This window comes from Hyperolius riggenbachi, chromosome 4, assembly GCF_040937935.1.
Source record: "Hyperolius riggenbachi isolate aHypRig1 chromosome 4, aHypRig1.pri, whole genome shotgun sequence".
Classification (NCBI taxonomy): domain Eukaryota; kingdom Metazoa; phylum Chordata; class Amphibia; order Anura; family Hyperoliidae; genus Hyperolius; species Hyperolius riggenbachi.
Genome location: NC_090649.1, coordinates 117,060,369 through 117,083,557, shown reverse-complemented (window position 1 = coordinate 117,083,557; position 23,189 = coordinate 117,060,369). Strand labels below are relative to the sequence as shown.

The 23,189-nt window shown below is 46.1% G+C and overlaps 1 protein-coding gene across 2 annotated transcripts in view; it reads right to left on the bottom strand.

The window, feature by feature from the left end:
• LOC137571395 (uncharacterized) overlaps positions 1-23,189 on the bottom strand; it is a 68,623-nt gene that overhangs the window by 3,293 nt on the left and 42,141 nt on the right. For both annotated transcript variants that reach the window (XM_068280416.1, XM_068280417.1), the window contains exons 5-9: positions 22,419-22,501; positions 18,340-18,448; positions 5,557-5,674; positions 3,758-3,946; positions 1,540-1,730 (exon numbers count right to left, since the gene is read on the bottom strand). In XM_068280416.1, the coding sequence (XP_068136517.1) occupies positions 1,540-1,730; positions 3,758-3,946; positions 5,557-5,674; positions 18,340-18,448; positions 22,419-22,501 (690 nt within the window). The remainder of the gene's footprint in view (positions 1-1,539; positions 1,731-3,757; positions 3,947-5,556; positions 5,675-18,339; positions 18,449-22,418; positions 22,502-23,189) is intronic.

Sequence of the window (23,189 nt, the reverse complement as noted above, 5' to 3'; positions counted from 1 at the left end):
TGTATACTACTTATAAACATAGCTTTAAAGTTCAGTATATTGATGCTGTTACCATTGCACATTGCTAAAATCCCAGTTAAGGAAGAACAAACATTTGTTGAGAAGTTGGTATAAAATATCAGTGCTACCTAAGCTATTTTGTAATTTAACATTATTCAAAATGACCTTTATTTTTCAGTCTGAAGTCACTTTCTCAGACATTGATGATAATTCAAAGTATCCTTACTTGTACCCCTTGCATCTTATACTGCTTGGTAAACACAACACCCAAATTGTCCTTGGTAAAGTCAGAGCAGTTCATCTACAGACACGCCTTTTAACACTTTCTGTGCAGGTGCTCAATCAGCTCAAGCTAACGTTTTAACAAAAAATATATTTATGTAGTGACAGGTAGGGATAATTAGTGAGATGCAAATAAATCTGAGTTGATGCAAATGTTATGGTTTTATGAAAATGTATAATGTTTTTAAAAAGTTTAATCCAATGTCACAGTGACACAGTGACTGCATTTGATTGGTCCAAATTTGAGCTTCATACATTATCAATTCACACTTGCTGCGCTCCACATTCATGGAACCCTCACTACAGAGGTATCTCCAATCTACCCTGGAAAATTAAATTAAAAACTGCACATAGTGCTGAATAACGTTTTAGTTAAGGGACCCTTGCCACCACTCTTTGCACTCCACGGGATGTGCCCACAGCTGGGAGTCACACTGGGACCACCCCCCTCGGGGTATGCACTTACCGGAAAGCTGCTTGCACTATAGCGTATCAGTACTCCAAGTACGCCCTTGGCTCCTGGTCCCATCCGATCTCGCAAGGATCAAACTTTGGATTAAAAGTTATTTTTATAAAAAATATATATATAAAAACTTTCCTCCCATAAAGGTTTAAGTCTTAGGGGGATCGGCATCAAAAGTTACAACAGCGGCTGCACCGCAGAATGCAGCCTGCTATCGCCGTGCACAGCCTCTCCTCCCACTTGACGTCAGCGTGTCACCAATCTCCTTTACAAATTTGAGCTTCATACATTATCATTAAAGTACCATAAAATGTGCATCAACTCAGAATTACTGTATCTGAGTAAAATATTTAAAATCCGTTTACGAAGGGAGGCAGTGGTGGACTTATCTCCCCAAGCAGACTCGAAACAGTCAACTATCAGCAAAAATAGTTAATTCGTAACTCCAAAATCGGCAAGGTGTTTCATGGGTCTATGCCCACTTTCTCAGGCTATAACAGGAATAACTGGGAGGATCAAAAGCTGGTTTATTTTGGTCATAGACCTGTGAAATGCTTTGCAAATTCTTGAATTACAAATAAAGTATTTTTGATGATATTAGGCTGTTTTGAGTCTACTTGGGGAGGTACGTCCACTACTGCCTCCCTTCTTAAACTGATTTTAAATCTTTTTCTCTGTTTTTGATGCCTATGTTCAAATACTAATTATAACTAAATAAATGGGTAGGAAAGCCCATGATTTTACATCAATTCATGTCATGTGAGATTATTAGAGGCAGTCATTTCTAGCAATACCTGTTTCCACCTGTAGGGTCTCAGGATAGGATGCAATTAGCCCAGCATTGTAGAAGCTGCTCTTGCAACACAGGCTTCCTTCGAACTGTTTGAGGGACAATGGAACTTGCAGGAGCTGCCAGTTCTGGTTATCGGGGAAATGCTCCTCTATGAACAGTGCAGGGTGAGTCAGGAAGTAGAATTCATTGTACCTGTGCAAAGAGAATTTCCTTCATTACATTATGGCTGTCATCTGCTCCTGCTTTGTAGCACTAGTCCTATTTTTTTTTTTTTTGCCTAGCAGGTAACACCAAACAATGACCTGCATGGTGTTACCGAATGCTGTCATGTGACTGCATGAAATTGCAGCCTGAAGGCGCTCGTGACCGGCAGCTGAGAGGCTGAATTGCTTGACAAGCATGCCGTTCAGCCGTCCTTGGAAAAGAAGCCTTAATTTGATTTCCATCTGCTTTTTAAAGAGTCCTTACCTAACACTCAAAATATAATTTTCACCAATAAGTCCTGCTTGGAAACCATTCACATAGCTTTCTTTTCTGGGCCCTATTGTTCTAACAACACTCCAATAACTATCCAAGCAATCAGCATAGCACTCTTTGGACTCTTCCTGTTGCCCTCCAGCTTATTTTTACATTAATACAAGGTCTGCATGAGCTGATTGAGGATGACACTTTCTGCTGGTCTCCTTTATTTTCCTTGCACGGTATTCTTGGGCAGAGACATACTACACTAGTTCTCCTCCCCTAACATGAGAAAGCATGAGTTATCAGCTGAAAATCCAATATACGAGCAGGTGTGTCCAAACATTGGAAATGAACATTTGTGGTTGTACTGCCTGACCGTTTAGTAACAGTTGTTGTACAGACACATTCCTCTGCCATCTATGGAGACAGAAAGACAAACTGAAGGTGGCCTACTACCACAAGAGCAGCAGCAGTAGTTACAGAGGTTAACCACTCTGCGACCACCTAACGCAAATCGGCGGCCTCAGAGTTGCTCCCCCAAGACCGCCTAGCGCCAATCGGCGCCAAGAGTGGTGGGCGGGGATTAGCGGGGAACACGTGTGCATGCGTGATTATTTCCTGCTGAGACATGGAGCAGAGCTCCTTGATCAGCCTGCCAGCAGATGGACTGTACCATTGTCATACCTGTTGGTAAGGGTTCAGAGTTGGTAGACTATAAGGTCTACTGTAAGTGACCGCTAAATTATAGTGCATTTATCCTGGGAAAAATGAACATATTATATGTGTGCCTAAATAGGAATTTTACATTTTTACAGTTTTTCGCAATAGCTCCCCTTTAAAAATCCAGCAGTGTCTCTCTCCTGACACTAACTGGATAATATAAATCGATTCCCCCACAGGAAGTGCCATCATGGGTCACAGTACACTTCAGAGGAGGTACTGGCATTTTTAAGCAACATATGTTGGAGCGAAAGACTGTCCAGCATAACCAGGGCTGGGCTGAGGCAGAGGCGAGAGAGGCTCCACCCTCAGGGCGCAGTGTAGGAGGGGGTGCACAACTCACTCAGCTATCCTATCATTCCCCTATTATGTTTGAAGCAGAGAGAAATAAGAAAAGGAGATACATGGCAGTGGCTGCAAGCCAGGGAACTAGAGATTAAGGTGTCTCAGTCTAATAGCAATCCGTGTGTGACAGCTGGGTTGGGAGGGATGGAGGGGCACACTTTGGTGTCTCAGCCTTGGGTGCTGGAGAACATTGTCCAGGCTCTGAGCATACCATTCCTGCAAGCTCTGCATCGGTGGGGAAAGGGGTTATAACAGTATATCTATGCCCACGTCAGGAGTGTAACTATCTTGGACTGAAGCCACATGATGATTGGCTGGCTGCATGCAGTGCGCGGCACTTGCAAACCAAGAAGGGAGTGAAGGAGATGCGTGCGCCAATAGCTGCCTGCTCTGCATAGTAATGTACAAGACCACCTCCTGGGCCCCCTCCCAGCTCTGGGCCTCTCAGCCACTGCAGTGGCGGCAGGTGGTTTTTGTTACACCACTGACCCACATGCTATATGCATGGTATGATTCATGGACTGGGCATTGTTTGGTTCAATCATGTTCATGGAGGGGGATGTTACGACTCTAAGGTGCCTAGGGCTAGGGGACCAATCAAAATATTGTATGAGCTGATATGCTTCTGCCTGCTTGAATGTTTCACTTTGCCTAACTGTACAGTCTACCTGAACTACAAACAATCTCCTTACCGATAGGTAAACTGATGACTCCTGCTGTCTGCAATTCCTGCTCCCCATGTGGTGTCTAGAAGATGCCATTTTTTGTTCAGATACACTGCATTCCAGGCATGGTTCGTCTCTTCAGAAAATGTCTGGCCCAAGACATAGCAGAGACCTTTCGAGTAGCCACCAATCTTTACACACTGTATTCCTGCCAGCCTGCAGAAGGGGGAGAGGAAAGATGCTCAGCGGGTCAATTTTCTTTTATACTTTATATAATTTATTTTGTCAATTTATACTTAAAAATCCCAAACATTATGGAGTGACCTGATCTAGAGCAAAGTAGGAATGGTCATGGAGATGCAAATAATTTCGAGTTGATGCAGAATTATGGAAATTTTATATGCAAATTGAAAATGGACCAATTGAATCTTACCTCAGCAGAATCTGATTGGTTCTTTTTCAAGCTGCTTCAATTTGCTTACAAAATTTGATATAATGCTGCATCAACTCAAAATGATTAACATCTCAATAATCATTCCTAGAGCAAAGTGTGGTTTGAAGTTCGGTCAGGCATTTATTGTGTAACTGGTTCACATTGGTTAGAACTTTACTTGGGGTCCTTTCACAACATGTGGCCGAGGCACGAAAGTGCGGTAATATTGCTGACCGCAGACAGTTCACTGCAATATTACCGTTACTACTGGCACTGTGTACCACAAGTTATGCTATTAGCTCGACCCACGGTACTTGAGTAGCGCAACCAGTGCTAAGGTAACGCTCGTTACTAATGGTAATGCGCACTACCTTAGCAATGGTCATGCTACTCAAATACCACGGGTTGTGCTAATAGCGTTACTCATGCGTTCTGGTAGTAACGGTAATATTTCCGTGCACTGTCTGCGTGTAGCATTATCAGCGTTTCTTGCGTTGCTGCACAATAGACAATAAAATCGCATCGTAACGCGCTTAAATGGTGCTATTGGGGTGCACCGTGATGCGATGAATTCATCATAGTAACACGTGGTTCTGGGTACGGTGCAAGCTTTAGTCTTCGGACTGTGAGCTGTGCTGTATGAGACGCATCACAGAATCCCACACATAAAGGACCACTATCGTGAAAATCGTGAAATTTAAAAAACATGTGAACATATACAAATTAGAAGTATATTTCTCCCAGAGTAAAATAAGCAATAAATCACTTTTCTCATACGTTGCTATGACTTAAAGTAGTTTATAGAAATCTGACAGAACCAACAAGTTTTTGACTAGGCCATCTCCTTATAGGGTATTCTCAGTGTTTTATTTATTTTCAAAAGCACTTAGTGAATGGAAATTGCTCCATCCAACTGTCAAAAAAAGTGTGCGATGAGCAGGGAGGCTAACCAGCATCTTTGTATAAATCATTTGCAGGGAGTGTCTTTATAAAGAATAAAGGCCATGCTGAGAATCCCCCCATGAGGAGATGAGCTGGTCCAAAACCTGTCGGTTCTGTCAGATTTCTACTACCTACAGTAAGTGACAGCAACATAGGAGAAAAGTAATTTATGACTCATTTTATTCTGAAAGAAAAAACTTCTTTATTGGTATGTGTTTACATGTATTTTAAATTGTACACTTTCACGATAGTGGTCCTGCATGCAGAATAGAATAACATGATCTGTTACAACACAGTACTGTGAACAGGCTCATAGAATTGTATGGGCAGTGAGTTGGCATACAGAATTATTCTGCAACGCAAGTAAGCACTGTGAACTAGCCCTAAAAGGCTGATCCACTTTCCACAGCTAGGTGGAAACACTCTATGAATGCAGTGGGTTTGCTCTTACCTGCACATATTCTCAAACAGGCCTGCATACCCTTCACACGCTCCCTTTCCTGTGAGCAGAATCTGGGAGGGATCACTACTCCACTTTGACTTGTCTTCCAGTCCTTCTAAGTCATATTCTAAAAAGAATGAGACATAATTTCCCTTTGTTACAACATTTCTCCTGTTTTTCAACCTGCCAGTAATCTGTATGAGGCGGCAAAGAGCTGGAATCTGATGGTGTATCAGGCGGCAGGGTAGGCTTGAACATGAGTAATTGCAACAGATAGAGTGCTGCAAGCTGTATAGGATTTAATGATCAAGAGAACAGCCAGGAAAACTGGTATTGTTTAAAAGGAAAAAATATGGCAGCCTCCATATCCCTCTCACCTCAGTTTCCCTTTAAAGAGAAGCGGTCAGCCATACTATCTCAGAAAAAAAACAACACATGTATAAGTAGATAAATACTTGCTCTACTTACATTATATATGTATTGCACTGTCTACGTTTTGATTTTAGTGATTTTTCTATAGTAAAAAAAGAGTTAAGTACTTCTTGGACAGCACACCTGTCTTGCTTCAACGGCTGTGCAAGGTCTAGCCTGTGTGGCTAATACAGACTTGATGCAAGCAAAAAGGTAAAGATGACCAGCACTTGCCAATTCTTAAAAAGCAGAATATTTATTCACAAAAAAGAGCCAACAAAAACAGCCATGACATCCGGACTCCCAGAATGTAACTATAGCTCTTGGTAGTAAGTATAGCTCTTAGCTGCATACAATGGCATGAGGACTTCCTCCAGAATAAGTTACGCCTCCATTGCAGCCCAATTCTAGTCACAACGGACTGTCGCCGTTTCGAACAGATAAACCGCTCTTTGTCAAGTGAAAGACATGCTTTCACTTGACAAAGAGCAGTTTATCCGTTCGAAACGGCGACAGTCAGTTGTGACTAGAATTGGGCTGCAATGGAGGCTTAACTTATTCTGGAGGAAGTCCTCATGCCATTGTATGCAGCTAAGAGCTATACTTACTACCAAGAGCTATAGTTACATTCTGGGAGTCCGGATGTCATGGCTGTTTTTGTTCACTCTTTTTTGTGAATAAATATTCTGCTTTTTAAGAATTGGTAAGTGCTGGTGTAAGGCCTGGCAACCTATCCACCCACGAATCAGCCTCAATGTCCCAATCTACCTCCGCCGTCTTCGCCTTGTGTGGCGCGTCCCCGCTTGAACGGGAGGTGAGAGACAACACCTACCCGACTTCGGTTACACCCAGGCCTTTAGGGCGCAAGATATTGAGGCTGAATGCAGGGTGGGTATAGATAGATCACCAACACCAAACAAGAAACAAAAGCAGAGTCCAATAACAGTCCGGGGTCAAACACAGGTATCCGAGATTCGCAGTACAGAAGGAGCAGGCAAGAGAGTAGTCGAGAGTTTCCGGGGTCAGTTCAGGCAGCGAGCAAGGAAGGTCCAAAATCAGGCAGAGGTCCAAAAGCCAAGTAATCCAATAAAGAATAGTTTTCCAACCAGGATACACACACCCAGCAGCTAGACTAGCTAACGCTATCACGGGCAATGACAGGAAGCACTCAGCAGACTTATATACTACATGCAACCAATCAGTGGCCGGCCACATGCACACAACAGCCAATCACACGCAGGCATAAATCAGCTGACAGTGGGATCAGCTGATACAGATGACCACAACAGGCCAGCTGACCCACCCAATGCTGACCAGCAAAGCTTTCTGAGTGTATTAACCATAGCACAGTGGTCAAGCTCACCACCTCTGATGTGGGAGACCAGGGTTCAATCCTAGGCACGGTCACAAACTATAATTTTATATTATTAAAATAAACCCCTGCTAAGTGTTAGCTGACTCTACCTCAATCGTCGCCTCAGACCATACTGCGGCCGAGAGGAGCGGATCCTTACAGTACCCCTCCCCTGAGGAGTGGTCTCCGAACACTCCAACCTTGGTTTATCTGGAAATTTCAAATGAAATTGATGGATTAATTCTTTAGCATGTACCTGACGTGCTGGGACCCAACATCTTTCTTCTGGGCCATAGCCCTTCCAGTCAACAAGGTATTGTAAAGAATTACGTACTTTACGAGAATCCAGAATTTTTTCAATTTCGTATTCTGGTTCTCCATCAACAATGACCGGAGGTGGTGGAGAGTCAGATATCATGGTATTAACTGCCGGTTTCAGCAGAGAAACATGAAATGAATTGACTCCCCGCATGGATTGAGGCAATGAAATCCTGTAGGTGACGTTATTGATTTTTTCTGTTACAGGGTAAGGACCTATATATCTGGGACCCAGTTTGGAAGAAGGCTGCCGTAAAGAAAGGTTACGGGTGGAGACCCAGACTAAATCACCAGGTGAAAAGGAAAATTCCTGAGAACGATGTTTATCAGCAAATTTTTTCTGCTGTTTGACTGCCACCTCTAAATTTCTTTTAACCTGGTCCCATAACGAAACCATATGTGACAGCCAATCCTCCAACACTGGAAACCCAGAAGACGTACCTGATAGGGAAGCAAACTTATATACTACATGCAACCAATCAGTGGCCGGCCACATGCACACAACAGCCAATCACACGCAGGCATAAATCAGCTGACAGTGGGATCAGCTGATACAGATGACCACAACAGGCCAGCTGACCCACCCAATGCTGACCAGCAAAGCTTTCTGAGTGTATTAACCATAGCACAGTGGTCAAGCTCACCACCTCTGATGTGGGAGACCAGGGTTCAATCCTAGGCACGGTCACAAACTATAATTTTATATTATTAAAATAAACCCCTGCTAAGTGTTAGCTGACTCTACCTCAATCGTCGCCTCAGACCATACTGCGGCCGAGAGGAGCGGATCCTTACAGCTGGTCATCTTTACCTTTTTGATAGTAAAAAAAGAGAAAATCCTTCTTGGGATTCTCCATTTTAACTGTGTCTATCTTAAAGCCAATCCTGATGTCATTTCCTCCCTTACTCTCCTGTGCCTGATTGTGTATGCATTGCCCGCTCACATACCAGTCTTCAGGCACTCCCACCCAGCTCTGCAATAGAAAGTGCATTGTCTCAGCATGAGAAATATTGGCCAATCAGAGAGGAACAGAGGTGTGGGAGGGGAAAGAGGCTTCAGCCAATTAGGCTGCATTAATTAAGTCTGCGAGCAAAGTAAAGAAGCAAAAAAAGACAACCCAACATGCCTTGCAGCTTCCTTTGTGCGACAATGTACCACATAAGAGACAGGTAAACTGGGCAATGATCATTTATCAACAAGAAAAGTAATAATGATTTAAACTTTTGGATTGCCTGGGTAGCATCCTTATTACTTGTTTACCAGAAAAAAATAAAGAATTGATTTTATGCCCGACAGTTACACTTTAAATTGCAGCCAGAAGGCACTCTGTGTCCAGCAGATGGTAGTTTGAACAGCCCGACAAGTGTGCAGTTCATCTTCCTTTGTAAAAAAAAAAAAAAAAAAAAAAAAAAAAAAGCCTTTAATAGGATTCCTTCCTTAACGAAAATGTAAGTGCCTACTCTTAGGTAAATAAAAGATTATTTGAAAGCATTCCCTGTGTTTAAAAATGCTTACTTTCAATGCAGAGAGCAGTAAGAGCCTTTTTACACTATGCGGTTGCTGTAAGCTTTTTTTACCGCAAGAGTCTGCTAAGTCAATGAAAGTCTGAGACTTTCATACTTGTGATTCAACACACTGCAACGGAAGTAGTTAACCACTTAAGTTTATCTAGACGGATATATCAGTCCAGATAAACTGTGCTGCTGCCACTGCGCGGGCGTGCGATCACGCACGCTCCTGCTGCCTTCCGATAGCCCTAAGATCAATGAATGGGAAAATAGTTCCCATTCATCGATCTAAGTCCCCGGCAGAAAAACCGACGGTCTCTTATCAGAGGCTGCGGTGTTTCTGCACAAAAAAAGTTTCCTGTCCTTCTAATGCTTCCTGGAAGCGAGAACTTTCGCTTCCAGGACTTTTTGAATAGTAAAACTACACCCACATAAATGTTTTTTCTGTCTGAATAGACACATTGCTGTGGTAACGGCTAAGCCACTTTAGCAGATAAGGAAGGGGGAACAGAGTGAAGAGGCCAGACAAGGAATGAATTTTTCCCATGGAAGGAGATATATATATATATATATATATATATATATATATATATATATATATATATATATATATATATATATATATATATATATATATATATATACAGGATCTTCTCAAAAAATTAGCATATTGTGATAAAGTTCATTATTTTCTGTAATGTGCTGATAAACATTAGACTTTCATATATTTTAGATTCATTACACTACAACTGAAGTAGTTCAAGCCTTTTATTGTTTAAATATTGATGATTTTGGCATTCAGCTCATGAAAACTCAAAATTCCTATCTCAAAAAATTAGCATATTTCATCCGACCATTAAAAGAAGTGTTTTTAAAACAAAAAAAAGTCAACCTTCAAAAAAAATTTTTCAGTTATGCACTCAATACTTGGTCGGGAATCCTTTTGCAGAAATGACTGCTTCAATACTGCGTGGCATGGAGGCAATCAGCCTGTGGCACTGCTCAGGTGTTATGGAGGCCCAGGATGCTTCGATAGCGACCTTAAGCTCATCCAGAGTGTTGGGTCTTGCGTCTCTCAACTTTCTCTTCACAATATCCCACAGTTTCTCTATGGGGTTCAAGTCAGGAGAGTTGGCAGGCCAATTGAGCACAGTAATACCATGGTAAGTAAACCATTTACCAGTGGTTTTGGTACTGTAAGCAGGTGCCAGGTCGTGCTGAAAAATGAAATCTTCATCTCCATAAAGCTTTTCAGCAGATGGAAGCATGAAGTGCTCCAAAATCTCCTGATAGCTAGCTGCATTGACCCTGCCCTTAATAAAATAAACAGTGGACCAACACCAGCAGCTAACATGGCACCCCAGACCATCACTGACTGTGGGTACTTGACACTGGACTTCAGGCATTTTGGCATTTCCCTCTCCCCAGTCTTCCTCCAGTCTCTGGCACCTTGATTTCCGAATGACATGTAAAAGTTGCTTTCATCCAAAAAAAGTACTTTGGACCACTGAACAACAGTCCAGTGCTGCTTCTCTGTAGCCCAGGTCAGGCGCCTCTGCCGCTGTTTCTGGTTCAAAAGTGGGTTCATGCTTCCATCTGCTGAAAAGCTTTATGGAGATGAAGATTTCATTTTTCAGCACGACCTGGCACCTGCTCACAGTGCCAAAACCACTGGTAAATGGTTTACTGACCATGGTATTACTATGCTCAATTGGCCTGCCAACTCTCCTGACCTGAACCCCATAGAGAATCTGTGGGATATTGTGAAGAGAAATTTGAGAGACGCAAGACCCAACACTCTGGATGAGCTTAAGGCCGCTATCGAAGCATCCTGGGCCTCCATAACACCTGAGTAGAGTTGGGCCGAACCTCCGATTTTAGGTTCGCGAACCTGGTTCGCGAACTTCCGCGGAAGGTTCGGTTCGCGTTAAAGTTCGCGAACCGCAATAGACTTCAATGGGGATGCGAACTTTGAAAAAAAAAAATAATTATGCTGGCCACAAAAGTGATGGAAAAGATGTTTCAAGGGGTCTAACACCTGGAGGGGGGCATGGCGGAGTGGGATACATGCCAAAAGTCCCGGGGAAAAATCTGGATTTGACGCAAAGCAGCGTTTTAAGGGCAGAAATCACATTGAATGCTAAATGACAGGCCTAAAGTGCTTTCAAACATCTTGCATGTGTATACATCAATCAGGTAGTGTAATTAAGGTACTGCTTCACACTGACACACCAAACTCACCGTGTAACGCACCGCAAACAGCTGTTTGTGTAGTGACGGCCGTGCTGGACTGGTGCGCACCATGGCGAGAGTGCAGGTTTTGGTGGCTTTACAGCCCATATGGTCGCCTGGCTGATGTAGCTGAATGACAGAACAGTGACTGTCCAGCTGATCAAATTTGGTCTGACCACAATGAAGCAACGACCTTATTATCGTGGGTGTGCCCCCCGAGACACTCATCTAGGCGCCGGTCATTGCTTCATTGTGATACGCAAGCCCCTTCACCACGGCAAGGTAATGATCACGAAGGGGAATGGGCGCATGTACATGCCTTTTCTTTTGTTGTTGCAGCTGCCCGCAGTGCAGCCAGAAAAATTAGGCAGTCATGTACACGCACCAGAAAAATTATTACAGCGGCCGCTGCTAGCAGCGGCCTAAAAAATTCAGCAATCCGCCTGGAGTCCCGGACCCTGTTGGTGGTGGCGGAGAAGGTAGTCAAGCGGCCTGCAGGCAGACATGCTGTGTGGAGGGACTGGGAGCGACTTAGTCTTCTTGGGGCAGGCCAGGCAGCCAGTCACACGGCGTGCAGGCAGAGATGCTGTGTGTGCGGGGACTGACTTAGTCTTGGGGCGGGCAGCAGCCCTCCGGGATCCATGCCTCATTCATTTTGATAAAGGTGAGGTACTTAACACTTTTGTGACTTAGGCGACTTCTCTTCTCTGTGACAATGCCTCCAGCTGCGCTGAAGGTCCTTTCTGACAGGACGCTTGCGGCAGGGCAGGAGAGAAGTTGGATGGCAAATTGGGACAGCTCTGGCCACAGGTCAAGCCTGCACACCCAGTAGTTCAAGGGTTCCTCATCGCTGTTCACAGCAGTGTCTACATCCACACTTAAGGCCAGGTAGTCGGCTACCTGCCTTTCCAGGCGTTGGTGGAGGGTGGATCCGGAAGGGCTACGGCGAGGCGTTGGACTAAAGAACGTCCGCATGTCCGACATCACCATGAGATCGCTGGAGCGTCCTGTCTTTGACTGCGTGGACACGGGAGGAGGATTAGTGGCAGTGGTACCTTGCTGGCGTTGTGCCGTCACATCACCCTTAAAGGCATTGTAAAGCATAGTTGACAGCTGGTTCTGCATGTGCTGCATCCTTTCCACCTTCCGGTGAGTTGGTAACAGGTCCGCCACTTTGTGCCTGTACCGAGGGTCTAGTAGTGTGGCCACCCAGTACAGGTCATTCCCCTTGAGGTTTTTTATACGGGGGTCCCTCAACAGGCAGGACAGCATAAAAGACGACATCTGCACAAAGTCGGATCCAGTACCCTCCATCTCCTCTTGCTCTTCCTCAGTGACATCAGGTAAGTCAACCTCCTCCCCCCAGCCGCGAACAATACCACGGGAAGGTTGAGCAGCACAAGCCCCTTGCGATGCCTGCTGAGGTTGTTCTCCTGCCGCTGTCCCCTCCTCCTCCTCCTCCTCCTCCCCCAAAGAAACACCTTGCTCATCATCCTCTGAGTCTGACTCATCTTCTGCACACGACTTCTCTTCTTCCTCCTCCTCCCCCCTCTGTGCTGCCGCAGGTGTTGAGGAAACAGCTGGGTCTGATGAAAATTGGTCCCATGCCTGTTCCTGCCGTAACGGTTCCTGGTCACGCTCATTCACAGCTTCATCCGCCACTCTACGCACAGCACGCTCCAAGAAGTAAGCGTAGGGAATTAAGTCGCTGATGGTGCCCTCACTGCGGCTCACCAGGTTGGTCACCTCCTCAAACGGCCGCATGAGCCTGCATGCATTTTCCATCAGTGTCCAGTTGTCGGGCCAGAACATCCCCATCTTCCCAGACTGTTTCATTCTACTGTAGTTGTAGAGGTAGTGGGTCACGGCTTTCTTCTGTTCTAGCAGGCGGGAGAACATGAGCAGGGTCGAGTTCCAGCGAGTCGGGCTATCGCAAATGAGGCGTCTCACTGGCATGTTGTTTTTGCGCTTAATTTCCGCAAAGCGTGCCATGGCTGTGTAAGACCGCCTCAAATGCCCACAGAACTTCCTGGCGTGCTTCAGGACATTCGCTAAGCCAGGGTACTTTGCCACAAATCTTTGAACCACTAGATTCATGACATGTGCCATGCAGGGTATGTGTGTCAGCTTCCCCATATGCAAAGCGGCAAGCAGATTGCTGCCGTTGTCGCACACCACGTTGCCTATCTCCAGGTGGTGCGGGGTCAGCCACTCATCCACCTGTTTCTTAAGAGCAGCCAGGAGAGCTGCTCCAGTGTGACTCTCCGCTTTGAGACAAGACATGTCTAAGATGGCGTGACACCGTCTTACCTGGCATGCAGCATAGGCCCTGCGGAGCTGGGGCTGTGTAGCTGGAGAGGAGAACTGCCACTCAGCCAAGGAGGAGGAGGACAGCGAAGAGCATGTAGCAGGAGGAGAGGAGGTGGCAGGAGGCCTGCCTGCAAGCCGTGGAGGTGTCACAATTTGGTCCGCTGCGCCCTGCTTGCCATCGTTCACCACCAGGTTCACCCAATGGGCTGTGTAGGTAATGTAGCGGCCCTGCCCGTGCTTGGCAGACCAGGCATCCGTGGTCAGGTGTACCCTTGACCCAACGCTCTTCGCAAGAGATGACACCACTTGCCTCTCAACTTCACGGTGCAGTTGGGGTATGGCCTTTCTCGAAAAATAAGTGCGGCCTGGCATCTTCCACTGCGCTGTTCCGATGGCCACAAATTTACGGAAGGCCTCAGAGTCCACCAGCCGGTATGGTAACAGCTGCCGAGCTAACAGTTCCGCCACGCCAGCTGTCAGACGCCGGGCAAGGGGGTGACTGGCCGAAATTGGCTTCTTCCGCTCAAACATTTCCTTCACGGACACCTGACTGCTGCTGTGGGCAGAGGAGCAGGAAGCGCTCAAGGGCAGAGGCGGAGTGGAGGAGGGTGCCTGTGAAGGTGGAAGGGAGAAAGCGGCAGAAGCAGATAATGCACCTGATGGAGGAGGAAGAGGAGAAGGAGGGTGGCTTTGCTTTTGTGTGCTGCTGCTGCTTTTGCTCAGGTGGCCATCCCATTGCTGTTTGTGCCTTTTCTCCAGGTGCCTTCGTAAGGCACTTGTCCCTACGTGAGTGTTGGCCTTTCCACGGCTCAATTTTTGTTGGCAGAGCGAACAGATGGCTTTGGTCCGATCTGAGGCACACTCATTAAAAAATTTCCACACCGCTGAGCCACCCTGGGATGTGGGCACTATGGGGACCTCAGCAGCTGATGCTGAAGGGCAAGTTGGCTGGCTGTACATAGGTGGCGATACATGGTGCCGGACTCTGCCACCAACTGTTTCTGACGAAGAGCTGCCCCAGCTTCTTTCAGCAACTTCTCTCCTCCTACTACTCTCTGACTCCCCCTCTGAACTGTCCCCCTCTTCATCTCCTCTATTGGGAACATACAGAGGATCCCTATTACCGTCATCATCGTAGTCATCCTGCCCAGCTTCGCTTGCCTCAGACAAATCCAAACTTGCACCATCAGTAGGTCCTTCATCCTCCTGACACATTACATCCATAGTGTTGCCGCGTAACTCAGACATATGAGCTGGTGAAAATTCATCTGGCTGTAACAACAATGGCTGTGCATCAGTGATTTCACCACTAAATAATTCTTGCGAAGTGTCAAATGCAGCGGAAGTGGTGCTAGTAGTAGCGCTGGTGGCTGAGCAAGATGAGGTGTTCTGTGTCGTTAAATACTCAACCACGTCCTGACAATCTTGGGAGGTGATGGGACGTGCCTTCTTCCGAGCACTGTACTGTGGGCCAGGTCCACACGAAATTACATTTACACGACCTCGCGCAGACCTGCCGGGTGGCCTTCCTCTGGCTCTGGCACTACCTCTTCCTCTACCTGTTTTGTCCATATCGGGTATGCACGGAGTGGTATATCACACTGCGTGCACTCACGTAGGTAGGTGGGTTCACTTAACTGCACAGGTATGCGCACTGATGCGGTGGGTTCACTGAACAGAACAGGTATACAGTGGCGGGTTCACAGAACAGGTATGCAGTGGCAGGTTCACTGAACACAACAGGTATGCAGTGGCAGGTTCACTGAACACAACAGGTATGCAGTGGCGGGTTCACTGAACAGGTATACAGTGGCGGGTTCACTAAACAGAACAGGTATACAGTGGCGGGTTCACTAAACAGAACAGGCATACAGTGGCGGGTTCACAGAACAGGTATGCAGTGGCAGGTTCACTGAACACAACAGGTATGCAGTGGCGGGTTCACTAAACAGGTATACAGTGGCGGGTCCACTGAACAGAACAGGTATGCAGTGGCGGGTTCACTGAACAGGTATACAGTGGCGGGTCCACTGAACAGAACAGGTATGCAGTGGCGGGTTCACTAAACAGAACAGGTATACAGTGGCGGGTTCACTAAACAGAACAGGTATACAGTGGCGGGTTCACAGAACAGGTATGCAGTGGCAGGTTCACTGAACACAACAGGTATGCAGTGGCGGGTTCACTGAACAGGTATACAGTGGCGGGTCCACTGAACAGAACAGGTATGCAGTGGCGGGTTCACTAAACAGAACAGGTATACAGTGGCGGGTTCACAGAACAGGTATGCAGTGGCAGGTTCACTGAACACAACAGGTATGCAGTGGCGGGTTCACTGAACAGGTATACAGTGGCGGGTCCACTGAACAGAACAGGTATGCAGTGGCGGGTTCACTGAACAGGTATACAGTGGCGGGTCCACTGAACAGAACAGGTATGCAGTGGCGGGTTCACTAAACAGAACAGGTATACAGTGGCGGGTTCACTAAACAGAACAGGTATACAGTGGCGGGTTCACAGAACAGGTATGCAGTGGCAGGTTCACTGAACACAACAGGTATACAGTGGCGGGTCCACTGAACAGAACAGGTATGCAGTGGCAGGTTCACTGAACAGGTATGCAGTGGTGGGTTCACAGCACAGGTATGCAGTGGTGGGTTCACAGAACAGGTATGCAGTGGTGGGTTCACAGAACAGGTATGCAGTGGTGGGTTCACAGCACACGTATGCAGTGGTGGGTTCAATGAACAGGTATACAGTGGCGGGTCCACTGAACAGAACAGGTATGCAGTGGCGGGTTCACTAAACAGAACAGGTATACAGTGGCGGGTTCACTAAACAGAACAGGTATACAGTGGCGGGTTCACAGAACAGGTATGCAGTGGCAGGTTCACTGAACACAACAGGTATGCAGTGGCGGGTTCACTGAACAGGTATACAGTGGCGGGTCCACTGAACAGAACAGGTATGCAATGGCGGGTTCACTGAACAGGTATACAGTGGCGGGTCCACTGAACAGAACAGGTATGCAGTGGCGGGTTCACTGAACAGGTATGCAGTGGTGGGTTCACAGAACAGGTATGCAGTGGTGGGTTCACAGCACAGGTATGCAGTGGTGGGTTCAATGAACAGGTATACAGTGGCGGGTCCACTGAACAGAACAGGTATGCAGTGGCAGGTTCACTGAACAGGTATGCAGTGGTGGGTTCACAGCACAGGTATGCAGTGGTGGGTTCACAGAACAGGTATGCAGTGGTGGGTTCACAGCACAGGTATGCAGTGGTGGGTTCAATGAACAGGTATACAGTGGCGGGTCCACTGAACAGAACAGGTATGCAGTGGCAGGTTCACTGAACAGGTATGCAGTGGTGGGTTCACAGCACAGGTATGCAGTGGTGGGTTCACTGAACAGGTATGCAGTGGTGGGTTCACAGCACAGGTATGCAGTGGTGGGTTCACAGCACAGGTATGCAGTGGTGGGTTCACAGCACAGGTATGCAGTGGTGGGTTCACAGCACAGGTATGCAGTGGTGGGTTCACAGAACAGGTATGCAGCCAGACAGGAACAAGTTAAGCCTAACTAATCTTTCCCTGAGAGACAGTCTGCAGCAGCTCGCCCTACTCTCACTAACGCAGGCAGCACACGAGTGACCGTAATGGCCGCTGCTGCCTGCCTTATATAAGGGGGGGTGGGGCTCCAGGGGCTAGTGTAGCCTAATTGGCTACACTGGGCCTGCTAACTGTGATGTAGAGGGTCAAAGTTGACCCTCCATGTGCATTATGGGGCGAACCGAACTTCCGCAAAGGTTCGCCTGCGGGACGCGAACGCGAACCACTGAAGTTCGCATGGAACCGTTCGCAGGCGAACCGTTCGGCCCAACTCTACACCTGAGCAGTGCCACAGGCTGATTGCCTCCATGCCACGCCGCAGTGAAGCAGTCATTTCTGCAAAAAGATCCCCGACTAAGTATTGAGTGCATAACTGAACATAATTATTTGAAGGTTGACTTTTTTTGTTTTAAAAACACTTTTCTTTTATTGGTCGGATGAAATATGCAAATTTTTTGAGATAGGAATTTTGGGCTGTATGCCAAAATCATAAATATTAAAACAATAAAAGGCTTGAACTACTTCAGTTGTAGTGTAATGAATCTAAAATATATGAAAGTCTGTTTATCAGTACATTACAGAAAATAATGAACTTTATCACAATATGCTAATTTTTTGAGAAGATCCTGTATATATATTGTCCAATTAGCAGAGCAGTGCAAAGTTTTATTGCTCTCTGCATTGTAAGTATTTTACACACAGGGGATGCTTTCACATATTCTTTAAGGTACCTAAGAGTGGGTACTTGAATTCTGAATTTTACCTTAGAGAGTTTTATCCTACTTTAAAATATTTTGCAAAAATGTTGTGATGCCAATCAATAATAACACCCCAAAACAACTATTCCATTCAAGTTTGGATTATCCTTGTATATAAAATCACCCAAAGGCTTGGGGGTTCCACTCAAGAGAGATGTGCATGTGTACTTCCACACAACAAAAAATGGTTCAAAACAGGCTCCAACTGTAATGTTTAGGTGCACTGGAAATCTGACTCCTGAGATTGTAATATCTCCTGAACACAAATCAATTTTTTACTACTATTCTCACCTATGTGGTGGCAGATCCACATCCAGATGGCTCTGACTTTCTCCAGGTCTGTACGGGCTGTCCTTAGTAGAGACCTCACCAGCTCCTCTACTGTGCTTGGTTTCCCCACCTGCAATTATGGACACAAAGTCATGTCAAGTGGCTTTACAGAGATAAATGGAGCTGTGTTTCTAGTGTAATGTTTGTTTATCTAAGGCAGGGGTCTCAAACTGGCGGCTCGTGGGCCATTTACGGCCCTCGTTACATTGATTTGCGGCCCGCGCCGGCAAGACACTGAAGCGAACTACTTTTGTTCGCTTCAGTGCTCCTATAGTTAATCCGCCTGTCCCCGCCGCAAAATGAGGGCTACAGAGCCCCCAATTGCCCCAGGGGGCAATTCGCCTGCATTTCCTGGAAGGGGCAGAGCTTTCAGCTTCAGCTCTGCCCCTTCTGACGTCAATCGCGGCGGATCGCCGCCTCTGCTCGCCCCTCTGTGAAGGAAAAGTGAAAGGGGCGGGCAGAGGCGGCGATCCGCCGCGATTGACATCAGGAAGGGCAGAGTTGAAGCTGAAAGCTCTGCCCCTTCCAGGAAATGCCGGACAGATTGCCCCTCGGGGGAATTGGGGGCTCTGCAGCCAGTAGCGGCGCCACGCTGGGGCTTACCCAGGCTTCAGCTCCGGCTGGCGCATCATTAGCCCCTATTGAAGCCCCCCGGAAGCTCAGCTAGACAGCCAGGCAGAGGCAGGCAGGACTCGGAACTAAAGTCGGAACTCCGACGAGACAAGGTGGGTGCAGGGTGCGGTGGGTAGGTGGGTGGGTGTCCTCCTGACTCCTGTCCTGTAGCCAGCCAACTTCCAAGTTGTTTTTTTGCCCTCCTGTGCTGAGCGGCCTAGCAGCACCAGCAGCAGGCACCACCACCAACCACCATTAGGCCTGCCTGACTCTGAGTGAGCACTCCCCTGGACTGGTAATGCAGTCTCTTATGTGCAGTTACTGGGGTAACGATGTCTCCTATATGCATTTACTGGGGTAACGCTATCTGTCATTACGAGCAGTAACTGGTGAAAAGCTGTCTCTTATGTGCGTTTACTGGTGAAACGCTGTCTGTCATGATGTGCATTTACTTCATATTTTTTTAATGCAACTACATTAGTTAGCCCCGCCCACATGATGTCATGACCACGCCCATTTTACGGCCCAGCCTTCTCCTGACTTTGCCTCCTGTGGCCCCCAGGTAAATTGAGTTTGAGACCCCTGATCTAAGGGATGTATTAGGCGAGCCTTTATATTAACTAGTGATGGCCTGTTCGCCAGCAGTTAGCAGTACAAAAGTTTGCATTCACATTTAACATTAAAGTCTGTAATTTACTTGTTATACAAAAACTTCAATAAAAATTTAAAATACAAAAAAAAGTCAATGGCCGCCGACTTAAGGGGTTATTAGCAAAGCCCCCATACATGCTAGAATCACCATTTGCAGGGTATGTTAAGAGAACAAGGGAAAGAATAGATAAAGTAAGTCCAAATCATAGATAGAATTGCCAGAGGTCCATATAAACAGCAATATTGCGGATGTACAGCGATCCCTGGCCAAAGCATCACAGGTTCCACAGGGATTTCAGGTGGTCATTATGCACTGCGTATTGACCACCATTCTGCACTTCCTACTGACCACCTGCAAACCCTGGCATGACATTCACAGCTCTTTCTTTTGAAAAATGTAAATTTACACTACCAATAGGTTGATACATTATCTGTCATTTAACTGCATTTAAAAAAAAAAAGCTTTTTCCTGTCGCAACTTTAAAGTCTTTTTGAAAAGACCAGTGTTCCCACTGTTCTCCATATCCTACCTCGCAAATTTGATGATTCCAGCATGTATGGGGGTTTTGCTTTTAACCCGCTTAAAGCGTTTGCGTAAAATATATATTTTGTTGTGACTATTTTGCCATTGATTCTTTGCCATGCCACTCTCTGGGTTTCTGGATACTTTGTACACTTATACAAGAAATTGTGGCTGCAGCGATGCCCTGTAGGGCAGGGATGCTTGTAGGCCCTACAAGCATCCCTGCCCTACAGGGCATCGCTGCAGCCACAATTTTATGTTGGACTTGAATTTCCCTTCACCCTACAGTGTAGGGTGAAGGGAATCCAAGAGCCGAATGGTGCAGCATAGTAAGATAAGGAGTATAATGCAGTAATTGTGGGTAATGGATGCTCACAAAGTATACACCTGTGGGAATATAACCATTCCCACTTGATGTCCCAGATCCTCTAGGTCTGGGCGGTCGTTCTCCACCTGTGTTATTTTTTACTTGTAGGAGACTACAGCTGGTAAAGACTAACACCTCTGATTGAGATGTCTAAATGACAAGGGTTTTTTTAAATGTTGGAGAGGCACCCAATGTATGAATGTTTTGGAAAGATTTCTCATCAGGGGATACTCATCAGGGGCCCCTGATGTGTAACGAGACAGTTACGAAACTAGTAGGGCAAAGGCTGGATGCATTGGGAGCTCGCTGGCTGTGGTGGTGAAGGAGAGAAGCATTTATACGATATACCAAGCGGTGGAGACACAGCGCTGCCCAGCTCTGGCAATGGGGGAGAGCCGTAAACAAAACTCTATGTGCAATACTTATCAAGGAGCATGCGAGTGTCATTTTTAATAAAGGTTTTATGTTTTTAAACTGAATAACGCTATGAGAGGTTTTTGATCCGAGGTATGTGGCATACACGGAATGTGTGCGGATATTGGGATCAGGATCCTGATCCTGTGAACTTTGACCAGTCTAGCAGTGGTCTTTTGATTTTGGTGAGTCTGTTTCCTGAAGGGTGCAATTTGGTGGTGGAAAACTTTATGTGAAGTAAAGAACATCTACAACATAATGCTGTAAGATTTAGTGGAATGGACTCTTTTATGCATGTATATAACAAAGTGCATTGGATGTGAAAAACTTTTTATCCACATATGTTGGACTTGAAACAACCTAACTAAAATTGCAGATGAGCGCTGAACTGTGTAATAACATTGTGTGAAGTGCTGGCCAAGCCTAGTTTTAAGCGCACTCTGGAATATGTATAGGAGAGGCTGAAGCGCTTTGAAATATTGGATATAAAATAAATATCTTACCTCCTGTGATGACTCACACAAGATTTACAAAAAATGAATCTTTAATGTTCAAAAACTGGTTATGCTGTTGACAAAGCGTTTCTTGGGTCCTCGCCCGCTTCCTCGAGTCAATACAACAAGCAAACCTTATTTATGAGCTGTTTGGAGCATACAGTGGCGTAGCTAAGAAACTGTGGGCCCCAGTGCAAGTTGTACATGGGCCCCCCAAGCACTCTATACATAACAATTGATACAGCGCACCAAACTTGCCAAGGACAACACAGTGTCAGAGGTGCATTATATATAAAATTCAAAGCATCCATAGAAGTAGTTATTACCAGCACAGGACCAAAAGAGAGCTAATACTGAAGTTGGAGGAGAGCCCTACGGGGCCTCTCTGGCCCAAGGGCCCCGATGCGGTCGCAACCTCTGCACCCCCTATTGCTACGCCCCTGGGAGCATATACCCAGATAGGAACATACTCCCACAAGTTACTAGCGATGGTCAATGAAAAGCAAATTATTATGGGAATGCAGTTTGGAATTGTGCCAATCAAAATTGACAGGAAGTGCATTTGATTGGCCCAATTACAAGCTACATACAATTTACATGCAAGCCAGAATGATTTGCATCTCATCGCAGTTGGCTGATGGTGTAATGGTTAAGGGCTCTGCCTCTGACACAGGAGACCAGGGTTCAAATCTCGGCTCTGCCTGTTCAGTAAGCCAGCACTAATTCAGTAGGAGACCTTTGGCAAGTCTCCCTTACACTGCTACTGCCAATAGAGCGCGCCCTAGTGGCTGCTGCTCTGCTCTGGCGCTTTGAGTCTGCAAGGAGAAAAGCGCAATATAAATGTTATTTGTCTTGTCTTGTCTTATTAACAATCTCTCCAAGCCATTCACCATCTCAGTTCATTTTTCACATCAGCCTAGCTTGGTAAAAATACAGCACAGATTTAAATCTTGATTAACAAATGGCTCTTTGTACTTACTTGTACAGCATAGGCATCCAGCCTTTCAAAGTTCTTCAGGTTGACAGGTAGTGATTTGGAGGTGGATCTATCCCAGGGATAAGCTAGCAAAATATCACAAACAAATATGAGAGAATAAACCTGCAACTGTGGTCTGCTCATAGAACATCAACAACATACATTGTGAATAACTTGCATTTGTGATAAAAACATTATTGTGACACTTTATTATTATTATTCTCCTCCTCACATGTAAGTGGTGTTTTAGTGGATTCAATCTTACAATTCCATCTCTAGTATATTTATCAGTTTTCTCCTCATCTGCTAATATCACATATAGAGGTATATTGTGCAGCCTACCTCACTGTGGACCACCTGTAAATCCAAGGGGTGTTCCGCAGGCCCAGATTTACCTCACAGGAGCCTACAGGCACAGATATCCTGGCACATTAGACTTTGCCCTCCGTCAACCTACAAGCCCCCGCCAAACTGCACTGTTAGTGTACTGGCTGCCCCGGCTGTCACTTCTCCCTTGTTTCCCCTGCCCGTCATAGGTAGATACAGGTGTCCCTTAGTATTAGGTAGCCAGAGATACCTCAGTATTAGTAGCGGTTACTAACTGAGGTACCCGCAGTAATAAAGCAGTTGAAGGAGAGCCCCTACTGGGCTTCTCTGGTACAGGGGCCCTTGTGTGGTCGTTACCTTTACACCCCCTCCGCCACTGGATGCGACACATACAGTGAATCATACAGTACATGAAAAGTATGTTTCACTGCCACTGTAAGCACTGTA